Below are 18343 nucleotides of genomic sequence, written 5' to 3'. Positions count from 1 at the left end.
CCCTCAAGACCACGACAGGAGGATAGCTCTCCACGCAAATATCGAGGAAGCTTTCAAACTTCATCACGCTACGACTACCTTGGATCTCAGAGGAGACCTGCAGGGGGACGTAAGGAGCGACACTCTCACCTCCAATGGAGGGAAAATGATCGCACGAGGACTTCTCCAAGCCCTAGACTCCAGACAACGAACACCACTGACGCTCGAGGACAACCAGAGCGTGCAGACACAAACAGACAACCGCTGGGAAGGAATTTGGCGATCTGCGACTTCCCACTACAGAGGAGGTTCTCGCAGACTTGCGCGAGGTAACACTCAGATATACAAATGTTGCAGACAAGACAGAGAGCACGGCACGTCGTCAACGGGTTATCTTAGGAGAGAAAGAAAATCTAATGGCAAAAACAGCAGAAGCGATAATAGCAACAGCTACACAAAACCTCACAAAAGATGAACTCCTACCATCACTACACACAGTTGTCGATAGACTGGAGCCACCAAACATGATCTCACCCCTCCCTCAGTCTTTAATATACTCGAGCTTCCTCCTATGGAGACTTCAGCAGATCTCCCCACCATTCAAGAATCTCATGAACTAGCTGCCACAGCGCTACGCAGTGCAAAAAGAAGAAGGAGAAGAACTGGCCCAGGCCCAAGCCCAAGGCTCCTTCCCGGTTTATGCTCTCGAAAAAGAAATATGGCAATAGTATCTCCTGCAAGACATGGATTTCCCTTTGCGTCTTCAGTCCAACCAAAACAATCTAAGCAACGCTCAGCCATCTCCTCGAGAGGTACCTCTTCTTTGCGTGCAGAGACATCGAGGGCTGCGTCCAGACAACATGATTTTCACATCCTTCATCATCCTTTTCCTTAGTTGTTTGGAGCTGGAACTGCTGTGGAATAGGGAACCCACAGACAGTCCAGAGGCTCAAAGATCTGAACTCCAAGTGTTCTCCAGACATCATCTTCCTTTCAGAAACAAGAAACTTCGCGACACTGTTCTCTCAGAACTTGAACCTCTTCATCTTGACTCCCACTTCCTGGTGCATCCCTCTCCTACAAATGGAGGAGGCCTTGCTCTTCTCTGGAAAGAAGAAATTGACATTCAGATCCTCGAATCAAACCAGCACTTCATAGAATGCTGCTTTCAACAGCACCCTTCGTCTATGGTGCTCCTGAGATACCTAATAGACAAGCTGTATGGAATCAGCTCTCATCAATAGCAGAGACCCGAGACTCTCCCTGGTTCTTGACCGAAGATTTTAACAAAATAATCAACAATGCAGAGAAGTCAGGGGTAGAGAGAGACCTGAAAACTCTTTCAGTGCCTTCAGATCCTTCTTATCGTCGTGCGACCTTTTTGATTTAAAGCATATGGGTAATTTATTGTCTTGGAGAGGCCAACATCACACTCATATGGTGCATTTTCGTCTGGATCGAGCTATGGCCAATAGCTCCTGGATGGACCTTTTCCCAAATGGATGGTCCCATTATCTCCCTTTTGAAGGCTCCGACCACAGACCTGTCTTATCAAGTTTCGACAGCAAAAAGAAAAAACCACAATGAGTTTTTAGATATGATTGGCGCTTACGAGATAATGAAGAAGTCATAGAAATCATTGATAGAACATGGAATGCGTATCCAAACCTTACGGTGGCTCATAGGATTAACAACTGCAGAGGCGCAATAGCTGCTTGGAGCAGGCTAAATTTCGTTAACAGCCAAAAAGAGATTGTGGAGCTGAGGAAAAAGCTGGACGAGGCAATGACGAACCCAATAGCAGATGACCTCCTGATCTCAGCCACTAACCAGGAGCTGCTTCAAGCATACAAAAGGGAGGAGGAGTTCTGGAAACAGCGCAGTCGCCAGTTATGGCTCACACTTGGAGACAAAAACACCGGGTTCTTTCACGCTTCTAAAAAAAATCAGGTGTGCCCGTAACAAACTCACAACTATTGAAGACTCAACTGGTACCCCTGTCTTCGAGGATGATCAGATAGTTGAAGTAATCTCGAATCATTTCCAACATATCTTCAATTCATTATCCCCATCAGCGACTGAAGTTGTGAGCAGACTCTACCGCAAGCGGTGTCCCAAATCCAAAAAAATCTCTTAGAATTTTTTTGGAGAGTCATAGTTCCTCCGCGCCGACGGAGAACCGAACCATCGACTTTTGGGAGTCGTCTGTGAGAAGGAAGACCACTGAGATGCAAGTCATTCTCGTATATACATATTTATATGTATGAGTTTATACAAATTTATGTGCAATAATAAATTATCAAAGTGTCAAAATTTATTATTTGATTAGTAACTTATATACTAACAGGCACATATCAAGATTGGGGGTAAATATTATCTTGTTTGTTAAATTATTGAGCAATTATTTCTGGGGATTATTTTTCGTGAAAATCAATATTCTCTTTAAAGTTGTATCACCCTAACAGACTAACTAGCTATGATTTAGCTCTTAGTTTTTCTATCAAGAAATAGTATTCATGTATGTATTGTCTTCCTATTTATTTTAACAGGCCTACCAATTCTTAATTTCAGGATTTGTGACCTTCCTTCGGTAGATATGTTCGTGCCCACTGCCAATCCTGTTAGAGAACCGCCAATAATTGTTGCGAACACCGTGCTTTCGCTGCTAGCTTTGAATTATCCAGCGAATAAGCTAGCATGTTATGTGTCGGACGATGGATGTTCACCTCTCACTTACTTCTCTCTCAAGGAAACTTTTAAGTTCGCCAAGATTTGGGTTCCCTTCTGCAAGAAATACAACGTTAGAGTTAGAGCTCCTTTTAGATATTTCTTAAACCCTTTGGTCGCAGCATACGATTCAGAGTTCAGGAAAGACTGGAAAATGACGAAGGTAATGAGTGTGGTTGTTTTAGTTCGCATATGAGTTTGTTTTAAAACAAAAAAGGAGAATTAAATCGGACCGGGAATTTGACCGGTCTAGCCGGAACCATTTTTTTTGCCGATATATTGGGTTAAAAATTGGATGTTACTTGACAGCTAAACAAACACATAAAGACACCAGAAAATCTATAAGTTGCTTTTGAATCTCAAAAAATGTGAAACCCGGTTCGAAAGTTTGTCAAAATTCTGTACTTACGTTTTGTAATATTTTTTTTTCTATATCCAAATTTACACGTTCACATGAAAATAAAAAGTAACTATATCTTTATAATATTATTTCAGAAGTTAGTTTTTTACGTATAGCGCTCACATCGATTACAGATGTATCCTTAATAGATTAAAATATTACATTTAATTTAATTACCTGTTTTAAAAAATTCATTTTTTATTTATCTGTTTCTGTTAATTAGATTTTAATTTATTTCTTTTTTAATTTTTTTGTTAAAAAAACGATATTTATAATATCATTTGAGAAGTCAGTTTCCTATTTGGTTATCAAAAAAAAATTCAGTTTTCTATGTGTTGTGCTCACATTAATTATTACGATGGTTGATTACAGATGTATCTTTAATGAATTAAAAATATTACATCTAATCTAACATATATAATAAAAAGATTAGATGTTAATTTATTTTAAGTTATTAATTTTTTACAATTAACATATATAATAAAAAGAAAATAATTATAAATTTTAGAAGGGAAGTGAACAATAAATAATCATAATATTAAAAATATATTATTAAAATATACTTATGCATCTAAGATGAAAAGCTAAGCTAATACAATAAATAAAATCAATATCGTTCGGTTCAGTAAAAAGAAATTATACTTTAATCTGATGAAATATATGTAGCTCAAAATTAGTAACTGAAATAATCCAATTTCTTATATCCAAAATCAAAGGTCTAATTAAGAAAATTGTTACAAAAATAATCTTGATATGAAGAAAAATATTATCAAAATATACTCAATATACACACGAAAATGGACTAATCCATTTTGTATATCCAAATCAAAGGTCTAACTAAAATAAAACATATTATTTTACAAGAAAAAATATTTATTTTATACATATAAATTACAGGGATACCTAAAAAAATATTACTAAATAAAAATAATAAAATAAATAATTTTTACAATTTGTTTCTTTTGTAAACTATATATGCATGATATTTCAAAATGTTATCTTTATGTAATTTTAATAGATTAACACTTTAGTTTATTTTGTCTATATGATTCTATGAAAATATGTTTTACATAATCTTAATAAATTACATCAAATTTAATCAAAATTTTAATCTATTTAAAACAAAAAAATATCATGGTTGAATTTAAAGAGATTGATGACTAAATCGACTAGTTAAATATACAAAACCATATATCTAATCAAAACAACATAATATAATTAATATAAATTATATATAATAATTATAAATTATTTAAATTAAAAATAAAATTAAAAATTAATTATTATAAATAATTATATCCGTGCATGAGCACATGCAAATCACCAAGTTATAGTATATTAGTGCTATCCGTATGACGTTTTAATGTTTTGTTAATGTCTTTCTATGTTTTTTGTAATGAATATTAAGAGGGAGTACGAGAAGTTAAGGCGGAAAGTTGAAGATTCCACCGGAGACTCCTTCTTGTTGGACGGGGACGATGAATTGGAAACCTTCTCAAACGCAAAACCAAATAATCATTCAACTATAGTTAAGGTATAATACATAATTACATATATTAAAGAACTTTAGTTACGTTAGCTTACTATATCCAAATCTTGTTTTATGTGTGTATCTGAAGGTCGTATGGGAGAATAAGGGAGGTGTAGGAGACGAGAAAGAAGTCCCTCATCTTGTATACATATCAAGGGAGAAAAGACCGGATTACGTTCATCACTACAAATCTGGAGCCATGAACTTTCTGGTTATTGATTTTTCTAACACATCTATTTTTCCTTCTTTTAGTTTTAAAGTACCCAAGTATTTTTTTTCTTCAAACGACTATCTTATTACTCACATTTGAGGTGACCTGAAAAACTAAACTGGAACAAAATAACCAAGGTAGTACAGGTCCGGATCTTGCTATCTTAACTAATGAATCAAACAATATATTTTCCATACTAGGAATATAAGTAATAACTCAATGAATATATTCTTAATCTTCACCATCTCCTTCATTCAGTAGAAAAGTTAGGTCATGCTCCTTGATCTTCTTAAATCATCAAGACTAGATCCTTACAATAGGTGCCAAAAGCCTGACACGTGATATCTGTACCATGCACTCCATTGCCCATGAAAGGACCTCGAGCTCCGAGTGAAGTGGTGAGATTCTTCTACGTTGGTTTCTTGCTCCCAATAGTTGAGTTTCTCCTCTAGAATTTCTCCATGTTCATCCATAACCACTGAAGAGTGTGTCATGTGTCCATGAACCATCTATCATACATCTCTCAAAGATTAATACATATACATGATGTTGTATTTCTGTTGGTGGTTCTTCCTGTTTCTGATTAGCTTTAAACCAAGCATGACACTATGACTCAGCGTGTCGGACAGTTTCCAATGAGTCCATATCTATCCCTCTGAATAACTTTTCATTTCTCGCTTTCAAAATGTACCAAATAATCCAAGGATATAGATCTCTATCCAGTTCAGGATCTGAATAACTTAAAACTTAAACTTAAAACTCATGTCTATCCCTCTGAATAACTTTTCATTTCTCGCTTTCAAAATGTACCAAATAATCCAAGGATATAGATCTCTAACCAGTTCAGGATCTTCAGAATCATTTTTCGCCAGAATAGATAGTCTATATTTGTGTATTGGCTTGCATTGGGAAACACCAATGGTGGAGTTGCTGCTAAGACCCATGTCTGTAAGGCTGGTGGGCATTCAAAGATGGCATGATTAAATTCAAAGTACAAAGTTATGTTCGACATGTGACCATTACAAATATAGTTGAGAAAAAACATTAGTTTTGATCAAGCATGAAATAGATATATATGACTTTGATTCATTTGTATTTCAATTTTACTTTAAGTTTGATATCACTTTTTAAATTTACATTTAAAAGATAAAAAATCATAAATACCTTAAATTTATGATAAAAAGAACTTTTCTAAATTATTTTTACCACAAGTTTAATAACGCTTTTCGGTCACGTTTTCTCCCGCCTCCGGATAAAATTAAAAATTTGTACTAAAAAAGATCTTTATATATTTCAAGATACTAACTTAGATTTCAACTACAAAGACCTATAAATGGGTTGACTAAACCCTAAAAGAAGGGATCGATTATTGTTCACTTTCGACTATAGAAATGCATACAGCTAGAACTATGGTTTCCAAACAAATACATGGTACTCATGCTCTAGTGATCAATAAAACTCGACCCGTTAAATTTCATGAAGAATCTTCCCGAACTATTTTTCTTTCAAAATTAAACTTAAAACTGAATCACCTTTAGATCAGCTTAACCTCACTTGGCCTTCCATACCATGCTATCTGGTTATTCTCTCGACATCACTTGCAGTCCTTCCATTCTAGTGTTTCACAATCGTTTCCAATATTGAAGAAGCAATTTCTCGACCAATGCAATTGATAAACTGACCGATTCAATGTGTACTCCAGAACCAATACTTTCTGAAGCCCTTTGTCCTTTGGACTTTGAATTCTCATTCTCGAACACTTCCATTTCTATTTTTGGCTTCCCGGTGCTTCTTGAATTTTCTAAAATTTTTAATCCCCTTCTCGCCATTCTACTTCATGCAGTATTTCCTTGTGCCAAACTAATTCTAATTCTTTATCCATATTTATTCACCCATTAGAATCATGATTGCTCATCAAAACCGTTTTGGATCGAATTTCCTTATTCGTCCATCCATTGCCAATTTCGTGGCCATACCTCGACCATTTTCTCTTTGACCATTTCTTTGTCTTTGTTTACGTCCTTATTATTATCGAGGGTTATTACTTTCTCAATAGAGAATCTCCTACCGTATTTCCTTACAGTTCATTCCCATATAATCAGGGATGTCCGTCTCACCCCATCCACAAACTTTCTGTAAATGTATGATTCCGGTCTACCGTAAGGCACATGTTATCTTCCGAATTCACTCATGAAATTAAAAGATAAAGGAAATTTTGGAGATAATTAAAAGATATTTTTAATATAACAACACAGAATGTATATGAATTATCTTCTTATTTTTAAATATATTATTTAGATTTTGGATAGTTCTTGTTATTATTTTTAATTTTAATTACTGATCTAATACAAAGAATTTAAATCCATTTGTAGTTTTATAGGTAATTTATATATTTTACTCATTAAAGGTATCAACGATATTAATCACTCTAAATTTTAACGTGATAGCTCGAATGCGAAAAATCACTTTTCAAACAATATTATAGATTTGAAAATTTAATCTATTTAATTTATCTTAAGTAAATAAACACAAAACTAAATTTATTAAAACACACACGCACACAAAACTATATATATATATATATATATTTGCGTTTCACAATAAATATTTGAGTTGAACGATGGTATGATTCATTACATTAAATAATAATTTGAAAATTTATCTATTTAATTGATCTTAAGTGAATAAGAAAAACACTAAATTTATTAAACATATATATATATATACACATATATTTAAAATAAATATAGTCTATTTTGTTAAAAAGTAACTTTAATTTTTGGATATTAATTAAATTTGAAATAAAAATATCAGTTTTAAATTAATTTTCAGTGAATGGGGTAGAAAATCTCATATTTCCATATTATTATTTTTTTTATTTTTTCCGTCAAAAGACTATTATATTGCTCAACCTTGAGGTAGTCTGGAAAATCAGATAGCAACAGAACAACCAATGTAATTTAGATCCCTATGAAAAGATCGCATTGTCTTAGTTACGATCCATTTTATTATTTCTTTTTGATAAATAGACAATTTATAATATATATATATAATATATATATATATATATATATATATATATATGTGCGTAGTATTATACAGGGACAGCGACTATACATCTTCGTATTTTCATAGTAATTTTGGAAATGAAATGGAGTCACTATATTGGATACATAATGATGATTGTTTTAAAACTTATATTTGATTGAAATATTATTTATCCGCCTATGAATCCAGTTACTTTGATCCCGCATTTGTTAGAGTATAACAATTAAATTTGATTGATTAAACAACTATCAATGTCTTAAATCTTTTTTTGTTACGATAGTAAACAATGTGATGATTCATGAATTTGAACAGTTAAGAGTATCAGGATTGATGACAAATGCACCATACATGTTGAATGTAGACTGCGACATGTATGCCAATGAAGCAGATGTGGTGCGACAAGCAATGTGTGTATTTTTACAAAAGTCAAAGAGTCCAGACCGTTGTGCTTTTGTTCAGTTCCCTCAAGAGTTCTATGATTCTAACTCCGACGAACTAGCCGTCGTACAATCAGTAGGATTTGTCCTTTTGGCTTTCATTTATATTTTTGGTCAATTCAGTGTACTTTATCGACTACTAATTAATCTTTTTTTGTTATTTTTCTTGTTGAAATTAGTATTTGGGAAGAGGTGTTGCAGGAATCCAAGGACCGCTATATTGTGGCTCAGGATGCTTCCATACTAGAAGAGTTATGTACGGTTTATCTCCAGATAATTTGGAAAATAACGGAGATCTTTCGTCGTCTGCTACAAGTACGTATTTTCATCATCCTAACATTCATACTTATATCAAACATTCACTTCAACATAGTTTTGTTATTCTACTACTTATATTCAGTAGTCATATTCTTATTGTTAATTTCTTCTATTGTTATTCCATTAAGTAGAGTTTTTGGATGAGGATAGTTTAGCGAGGAAATTTGGGAGTTCTAAAGAGTTGGTCATATCGATTGTGGAAGCATTACAAGGAAAATCAAATCCCAAAACTAGCCTTACAGACTTCATAGAAGCGGCTCAAATGGTGGGGCATTGTCACTACGAGCACCAAACCAATTGGGGGAAAACTGTAATTTCCTTCTCAATTTAATAACTATATTCAAAAATTAAACTTCTTTTAGAAACGCGATGGTTGTATCATTACGCATAACAATGCATTTTGATTTTTGAATATAAAACATGCAGCTCGGTTGTTTATACGATTCTGTGGCGGAAGATATGAACACAAGTATTGGAATCCATTTGAGAGGATGGAGTAGCTCATACATTTGTCCGGATCCACCTGCGTTTCTTGGATCTACGCCGTCGGTGGGATTTGAGGCGATAGTACAGCAGCGGCGATGGGGGACGGGAGCGATCGAAGTCCTTTTTAACAAGCAAAGTCCGTTAAGAGGAATGTTTAGCAGCAAAATAAGATTCCGACAACGATTAGCTTATCTTTGGGTTCTAATGTGTCTAAGGTCAATCCCTGAGCTATTTTATTGTCTCTTGCCTGCGTATTGCCTGCTTCGCAACACGGCCTTATATCCCAAGGTGCTTTTCTCTCTATCTCTTATCATGGTTTTGTATAATTTCACTTAGTTAACAAAACATAAAATTTATAACATTTTTAATTTTTTTTTTTTGTGACTGAATTTAGGGACCTTGTCTAGCCATAACTGTCACAATTGTGGTGATGCACTGCCTCTATACTCTATGGCAATTTATCAACAATGGTTTTTCAGTACGATCGTGGTATGTCTCCCAGTCACTTTGGAGGATTCTAGCCACTTGTGGTTGGTTATTTAGCATCCATGATATCCTACTTAAACTTCTTGGAATCTCGAATGTCGGGTTCGTAGTTGCTAAAAAGACTACCCCAAAGACCATGCCAATATCCGGGTATGAACCAATCCAAAGACAAGATGATGGTCCAAACTCATGCTACATACATAAATTTGAGTTTGATAACTCGTGTCATTTCGTTCCTGGCACATTTATTATGTTGGTGAATATGGCCGCTCTAGCCAGTAATTTTGTGGGTCTACAGCGGTCATGTTGTCATCATGAAGGAGGTCGTTCGGGTTTGGCAGAGAATTGTGCATGTATTCTGGTGATTTTGCTGTTCCTGCCATTTCTAAAGGGTTTATTTGCGAAGGGAAAATATGGCATCCCGTTGTCTACCCTTTCCAAAGCTGCCGTTTTAGCAATGATATTTGTTGTTTTTGCTGTGGGATATTAGTTAGCTATATGGTATATTATGCAAATAAGCTAACTTTATCATGACATTTTCTCAGTTTATAATTAATGATGTTTATTCTCTATTATTATAGAACTGGCATCTTCCTGTCTATAAACTTTTAATTTTCGTGTTGCAGTTGACAAATTCTTCACTTCATTCTAGCCAATGGCCTAATACTTTGAATACATTCCAATATGTTCCGAATGCTTGAATTGAGTCTGTTTGGAGCATGTGTGTTTAGGTTTTGGGTTCTTTCTTTAATTGGAGATATGATGTTAATTAGATGATTCAATTATGTGCTTTGTTTAGTGAGATAAATAGTTGTTAGTTGGATATATAGACGTAGTGCCATATGCTTGATGTATACATTGTGCTAGATGATACATCCAGCTAGCTTGAGGCGACATCTTGAGTCGTAGTCTAGAGGTTGATAATTCTTCTCTGAGCGGTTAGTGGGGGAACTAGTCCCATACATGAATCCTCCATCATGAATATCTCTATTGAGGGTGTGCGAGCACTTACCTCGTAAATAGGATACTTGCTTGTTCTTTGGGCACTATTAGGTGATGAGTTCGTTTTATGTTACGGTTAATTTTTTATATTCGAAGTGCTATGCTCGAGTCTATGGAATACGGGTTTAATATTTCATACCTTACTGAATGACTCGCTACTCTCTATTTTCCATTTCAGGTGTGATAGACGAGTTGATGATTATTTGGATGGATTGGTGCTACTGGACAGTTTTTTCATTCAGTGATTAATACGAATCTTAAATTTTTTTATGGATTGTGAGTTGTGAAAGTAGAAAAAATAAAAGAGATACTTTCATAGTGCAAAGTGTCACGAAATAAGGACTCATGCACTCATATGTCGTCTTAGCCATCCTTTTTGGTTGGTGAAACTCTTTGCCTCCGAAAAGTTCTTATCCTTTCAGTTTAGGCTTTTGTCGAATATGGGGTGATGTGGTATGCCAATTCCCTATCTTATTTTGGGGTGGGATTGGCTGTCGGTGTAGCGTTAAGCTGGATAGTCTCGAAGGACATCGATTCCAAGAGGAATATTCGTTCGACGAGAACTCAATGATCCTTGATTCTGAAAAATGGCATTGATTCCGAAGAATACCAAAGACAAGAACTGAAAAGTTATAGGGTTTATATTTAACAATCAAACTAGAGTTTGACCCGCACATATATGCAGGTGTTTGATTTAGTCTTTATATAAATATTTATATTATTTTAAATGTTTAGTGTTTAATATTTTAAACATTTTCCATACATTTAAATGTTTATATGACTTTTAAACCATAAAAGTTGAATAAGTTACATGTTTTAATTTAATTTATTGTTACCATAATTAAATTGGTATATATATATATATATCTTATTATATTTGCATGTAATTATCAGATAAATGAATATATGTGTGAAAGTAGATCCCTCGAAGGAAATGCCAAAATCTATGAACTTCACTTTTCAAGGTAAGGATACATTGGTGGAATACACATACCCATGTTTGCCACCGAAATGCACAGTTTTTTTTTTTTGGTAAAATGTTAAATATTATACCAATTTTCAATTTTAGACAGACTTTACAACAGATAACAAGTAGCGGAAACTGAATCAACAACACAACAAGAAAACAAACTACGAACAACAAGCAAGGACCAAACCGAACAGCAATGCAGCATAACCGGTAAAATGGAGTGATAGCGAGACGAGGTAGGACCTTACAACCCTGAAACTAGATGAGAAGACCGGGTAGTTGCCGCGAGCTACCGAGAGAAGGGTGCCCTCAAACCCTGAATGCTACAGTTCCTACAGCTTTTAACCGATTAACCCATAACGAACCAGAGCGAAGAATCCAACCACGAACAAAGAGCAGGCAAGATAAAAGAGACCACCGGCAGTACGAGGAAGAGCCGAAGACTGACGATGCCGTCGTTCAGTAGATTACGCCGGAGATTACAGCCTCCATTGCATTCCACCGGGACCGTATACACCCATTTAACCATAACCCGAAGCGAATATGTATCGGAAGACGGACAACTCCTCTGGAAGAGACAAAACCGAAGCCACACTCGAAGACCGCAGACTAAATACCACACCAAGAAACACAAACTAACCGGAAATTGCTGCCAAGCCATGAACACAAACCTGCTGAGTTTATTTGAGTAAAGCTAGCAACGTAGCAGGCTACAAACGTCGTTACCACAAAGATCTGAACGGGCAAGGAAACACACAGGGCCTAAGCAAGCTGAAGCACACCACTGAAACCCCACTCTACGCGACGCCACAAGGGAGCTCGGACCAACAGACGGACGTCTCCGTCACCGGCGAGACCCACGCGCACCAACCGTCAGAGAACATGACGGAGTCACCTCAGATAGAGTAGAGAGAACTCGAGTCACCATAAACCGGCGCCACAAACCCTCACGGGTTACCGAGATCTGGCGAACCCTAGAACCCCAACTCCCCACGCAGCCACATACACCACCAGACGCAACACATGAGGTGAAAAGAGACTGTTGAAGAGCTTAACGACACTGCACGCGCCACCAACTCGGTGAAGCTTTACTGGATCTCGGGAAAAACGCTGGAAAACTCCGATTCAGACAAGGGTACATCACGGCAGTGGAAGGAACCGTCCTCTAGCTACCCCGCCGCCGATAACCCGAGATCTGTGGTTGGAGTGACCAGATCTGAGAAACAGCCGAACAACACCCTCACCGAAGAACAACGTAGAAGACAGAAGAGAGGCAAAGAAGAACGCAAACAGAGGAGAGGCAAGGTCCGGCGGCCACAAGGAGGTGGCTAATGGTGAAGAGAAAACCCTAAGGTAGAGAGACGGGAGAGAAAACGTGTTTAGGAGAGAGAGAAACTTCCTTTAGGATGGTTCTTGTCCTCCGACACCTCCATCCGAAATGCACAGTTTGTGGCAAATGGGGTCATTATGCCATAGCTTGTCACAGAGTTAAAGAGAATGACGTGGAAAATGAGGGGTTAAAGCTGGAACATCTGAAACAAATCAGAATGAGGAGGTAGAGAAACAACAAAGGAAGGAGCATGAGGAACAGAACAACAAGGAGGGTGAGAAACAGGAAATGGAGGTAAAGTCGCAGAATGTGGAGGATGTAACGGAAAACCAGAATTGGGAGTTCTCTGAAGTTCAAGGAATGGAGAAAGTAGTAAATACAACTCCTGAAATAAATAAAAACACAAGAAAGTCAAAAAAAAAAAGCAAGGAGAGAAACATTTCATCTGAAGCTTCAAGAAAGGTCAAATCAGTGAGTTAGAAAAAAAACAAAAGAGGAAGAATGGCAGGATGTTTCTCCGGGTAAAGCTAGTAGATCGCCAAACATGAGTAAATAATTGAAATTTGGCCAGGTATCGATCTCTAGATTTGCAATATTGGATCATGAAGAAGAAGAAGAAGAAGAGAGATAATGGAGAAGAATTTGGGAAATAAAAATGATGTAGAAGAAAGAGATGAAGCTACATATTTGAGTCTAGTAAAGGAGAAGGAAGCCATTATCTTGAGACAATCTCTACCGAGTGAATCAAATGATAAACAAAAGTTCTAATCAGAGGTGTCTGTTCAGAAGGCTAGGCATGATGATCCTAGTCATCTGAACAGAAAGAAGAACCGAATAAACGCATAATGTCAGGTTTCTTTTGGAATATGTGTGGTTTTAACAAATCAACTAAGCATGTTGTAGTCTGTGACTAGATAAAAAATCATTCTCTACAATTTGGAAGTTTATTAGAGATGAGAGTTAAGGAAGGGAGGGCTGAAAAGATTGTATATTCAGTAGTTCAAAATTGGTCTTTCATGTCAAACTATGAGCATCACCGCCTTGGTCGCATTTGGGTAATATGGGGGCCTTCTGTTAGGATGACTCCAGTAATCAAGAGCAGTCAGGTCATTAATTAGTTGTTCAGTGTTGACTGACGGGAAGGAAGAAGAGATGTTTTGTTCTTTTGTACGAGAAATACTTAGGTTCACCTCCTAGGTGAACTTTTAAATTCATCTCTCTTCTAATAACCAATCAAAATGCCACGTAGATTATTAATAAAAAATAAATTAAAAAAAAAGCTGAAAAAAATTATGGTAATTTTAACGATGCTAATGTTGTCAGCTAAACCCTAAATTTTTAGTCTCTCTAAATCTAAACCCTATACCCTAAATCCAAACTCTACACCCCAAAAACCCAACCCTAAACCCTAAAGCTAAACAATATATCCTAAATCCCAAACCCAAACTGTAATACCACCCGTCTTAAAAAAAAACCATAATTTCGATTTTATGGAATTTCTCGGGGAAGCCGAAGGCTCCGAAAATATTTATCCTCAAGGTTAAAGTTAGTCTGGAGTCTATTAAAAATATTTAGCTCATCAGAACGGGAGCGGAAAAATATTCGGGATTGACCGCGGGACGAAAATTCACCAGACGGGCCGAAATCGCGCAAATCGACCGTGAAGCTCAAGGTGGCTTAATCTCAGGGATCAGGACGTGGTGTCAACCATTTAACCTGCTGAGTGTCAACAGAAAAAGGAGGTGTAGTCGTGCATGAAGCATTTCCATGCAGCTCGAAAAACAGAAGAACAAGGTGTCATAGTACATGTGATCTGCGCATGCGAACCGACATGCAGAGGCATGTGTGTCGTGACGCATAAACCCCAAACATGCTGAGAGCCATGTGGACGTGGTTGTGTCTTCTGGCATGTAAAGGAGGCATGCAACAGGGCATGTGGACGCCCATGTGTCACCACGCATGCGACCGGAAGTATGCAGGACGACACACAGGCGATCGGGTGGCTCATTCTTATTGGCCGGCAACTTCTATATATACCCAGCTACCCTAGTTCATTTTTACTCATTCATACAGACCAAGGAAACTCCAAAACTTGGTTTAGAAAGAAAGAGAGAAAGAAGTGAGGTGCTTTAGAAGTATAGACATTTCCGAAAACCGATAAACTGCCGGGAAGTTCCGAAAGACGTCCAGAAGTGAAAGAAGGTTCTTTCTGAGTTCTGATCAGTACAGACCAGTTCATTCAAGACATTGAGGTTTATTTTGGGATTTAACATCACAGTACCAAGACGAAGTTTTGGAGGGGATAAAAGGGTTTAGTCAGTATTCGAAATCAAAGAGTCGAGCCACATTGCTTAATCACCGTGAGTCACGGTTAATTGTTTGTTAACGAATTTTTAATGCAGGTTCCTGACATCGGAGACGGCTTCCGAGCTAGGATAGCCGGACCGGTCTAGGTGTCATTCTGTGGATCCGAGGCTTGAGACGATGTCTGGGGTAAGTGGATAGCAAGATTAGTCTCTGCACCCGGATTATTGTGATTGTGTGATATGATATGTTGTTATAGTGTGTACCTCGTGTTGGTCATGTTGTGTGAGAACCTCGTGGTGGTTCTAGTAGTAGTTTGCAGGTCATTGCTTCCTCAAATGGTACAACTAAGCCGGTTGTGGTCCGGAAAGTGGTGGGCTCGGTTTAACTTGGCTTGATCACCAAGGCCGAGTGTCACACGTGGATGTGACAGCCCCAGGCGAGTCCGATAGAGAACCAGGACATGGCGATTCCGATTGAGGACCGTGACCGGGCGATTCCCGAGCGCCTACGCCTGTGTGGTGTAATAGTTAAGGGATTGCCGGTGTCCCTTATGTGGAGGAAGAATGATTATGTTGAGCCCTAGGAGTAAATATATATATGGTTGATTGATATGACACTCATAAAGAGTGTTTGATTTATTATGGTTTAATGGTTTATTGCTCAAATCTGTCATGCTTTATGATCTTGAATATTGATTGTTGAACTACCCGTCTTGCTTGTGTTTGGGGTGGGGTTTAGAATGACGGGTAGTTGTATATGCTAGATAGGGAACCCTGGCTCACTGAGTGAAACTAGTTCATTCACTCCTCACATCCTTTGCAGGTGACGAGTAGAAAAGACCATACCGCTCGCGGAACTGTAGGAGCTGGTGTAGATTGGACATCTTTTGCTAAAGACTCGTTTTCAAGATATATGAATGTATGTTTTACTTTCAATATTGTGGCAAATCCGTTGCAATGCACTATTTTTCTTGTAGTGGGCTCTGTTAGGTGATGAGAGACTCTATGAGGCGATGAGAGGCTCTGTGTGGCGATGAGAGCTTGTGTTGATGCCTTTCTTCCGTTCGCGTTCTCTCCGTTGATTGCTCGTAGACTCTCGAAACTATTTCGTTAGTTTTACACAAGTTTTTTTCCATAAACATTTTCCAAAAGCTTTTTTGCGGAAGATTATATCACAAAATTTCCTATGAGTTTTTTCCGTGGAAACTTTTCAAATTTTGTTCTACGGAAGATTGTTTCGTAAAACTTGTCATTTATCGCAAAAAAAACTTCCTCAAGAATGTTTTTCTGATATTTTCTTGTTCGGATAGTAACTCTTTCATTTCTTGTTCGGGATGAAATACACGAAGTTTTGTTTTCATATCCTTATTTTAATAAGCTTGGTTTATGCAGTGTAGTTTCTTTGACAATTCCAGCTCATATTTGTTTAAGGTTCTTTTTCTCAGAAGATATTTAGCCGTTGATTTCGTTGACCGATTTTGACCCCAACTGTTAGTCCCCCTAACTTGTTTTTTTTTACTTCCACTTCCTCCTTTTTTATGAAGGAGAAAGGCTGAACCTATGATTTGATGGGTTGTGTACGTTCTCCTTCCAATGATTAAGATGATCGACAATCCGGGTCAACTTAAAGATGACGACGGGATTGCGATTTTCAGGTTGCCAACTCCGAATGAGTTGGTTTTAAGAAAACTACTAGGAACGAGTCGGTTTTAGGACAATGTTTGTGTCTCTAGTTACTTCTTTCCTCAGGAAGCGATCTGAGTATGATGCGTGACATCGTTTCTTGGTGTTGCGAGAGACTAAATCAGTCCGCGAGATCTGCCTGAACATTCAAGGAACAGTAGAACGAGATAGAGGAATCATCTAAGACTTAGTTCGCTAGACTATCTACCTAGATTCTAAATTCCCTAAAATTTATGAAAAACTCCTAGTCGTTTCTCTTTTTTACGAAAATTACAAATCTGATTTCAACGTTTTCCAGGTCGGACATACCTTACATTTAATTATAATATATTTTGATATCTTTTCATTTAAAATATAAATAAATATATTTATTTATGTATATATATTAAAAACTTCGAAAAAATCTGTTTAAAAAGATTGCGACAAGATCTAAATTTTAAAAAATTATATGTAAATATTTTCACTAATTTCTTAATTAGTTTTGAAATATTATTATACTTTAATATATACATTTATCGTTTATAAAATAAAAAAATATTATATCCTATTTTTATTTATTATATGATCACAAACAATCATATTAAAAGAAAATTATTATGTTGATCTAAATATTTTACCAATATCATAATTTTCACATGGTATATGTAAATATTTTAACTAATTATGTAATTAGAAATTAACTATTATTATGCATTATTCTGTATAAGAGTTTTGTTTATAAAATTAAAAATAAAAATTCTATCCTACTTTATCTATTTTATAACATAATCAATTATTTTAAAATAAAATAATTATATTGAACTATATATGATAAAATTATATTAAATTGATAGATTTATAAATTTTATTTTCATAAAAACCAAATATTTATGTTAAAAAAATATAATATGATTACAGAATGGCTTAACATTAGCAGAATACAATACATGTATAAAAATTAACATATCTTAAACTTTTGTATATACAACAATATAAGAGAATTCGGCCAAAAAAAACACGAACTTTTCACGAATTGCCAAAGAAAACTTGTACTCGAGCCTGGCCAAAAAAATCATTTACTTTTGTTGACTTTTTTAGTTTATTAATAAACTTAAGATTGACTTTCCAATTTAGCACGCCGTGAACGACGTCGTTTTATCTTATTTGAAAACGACGTCGTTTTACAAGATTTGAAATTAAAAATATGTACACCCCTAGATTCGAACCCAGGTAGGTTGGTCAAATGGCAAGGTCTTTTACCACTGGACTACTGGCACTTTCAATGTACTTACTAACATGTTTACTTTTATTTGGTACGTATTAAATATAAAAAATTCTCTAAAAACTTAACAAGATCTTTAAAATTCCAAAAAAATTAAAAAAAATAAAGAAGATTTTTATAAAATTAATTTAGAAATTAAAATTAAAAATAAAATTTTATTTTTCTTTT

General features: G+C 35.9%; 1 protein-coding gene and 1 long non-coding RNA gene across 3 annotated transcripts in view; one reads left to right on the top strand and one right to left on the bottom strand.

The window, feature by feature from the left end:
- Positions 1 to 1010, bottom strand: part of LOC117127352 — a 20872-nt gene extending 19862 nt beyond the window's left edge. The window contains exon 1 of the long non-coding RNA XR_004450316.1: positions 998 to 1010. This is a non-coding gene — a long non-coding RNA (uncharacterized LOC117127352). The remainder of the gene's footprint in view (positions 1 to 997) is intronic.
- Positions 1 to 18343, top strand: part of LOC103833345 (cellulose synthase-like protein B6) — a 24289-nt gene extending 5946 nt beyond the window's left edge. Inside the window, exons 2-10 of one of the 2 annotated variants that reach the window (XM_018653657.2) lie at positions 2551 to 2869; positions 4515 to 4640; positions 4726 to 4848; positions 8209 to 8409; positions 8513 to 8648; positions 8780 to 8961; positions 9078 to 9425; positions 9532 to 9773; positions 10804 to 18343. In XM_018653657.2, coding sequence (XP_018509173.1) covers positions 2551 to 2869; positions 4515 to 4640; positions 4726 to 4848; positions 8209 to 8409; positions 8513 to 8648; positions 8780 to 8961; positions 9078 to 9425; positions 9532 to 9773; positions 10804 to 10870 — 1744 coding nt within the window. In that variant the 3' untranslated portion in view covers positions 10871 to 18343. Of the gene's footprint in view, positions 1 to 2550; positions 2870 to 4514; positions 4641 to 4725; positions 4849 to 8208; positions 8410 to 8512; positions 8649 to 8779; positions 8962 to 9077; positions 9426 to 9531 lie in introns of both variants that reach the window. The other variant, XM_018653656.2, reaches the window with a different exon arrangement.

This window comes from Brassica rapa, chromosome A08, assembly GCF_000309985.2.
Source record: "Brassica rapa cultivar Chiifu-401-42 chromosome A08, CAAS_Brap_v3.01, whole genome shotgun sequence".
NCBI classification, from domain to species: Eukaryota; Viridiplantae; Streptophyta; class Magnoliopsida; order Brassicales; family Brassicaceae; genus Brassica; species Brassica rapa.
This window is presented reverse-complemented; position numbering and strand designations above follow the sequence as displayed.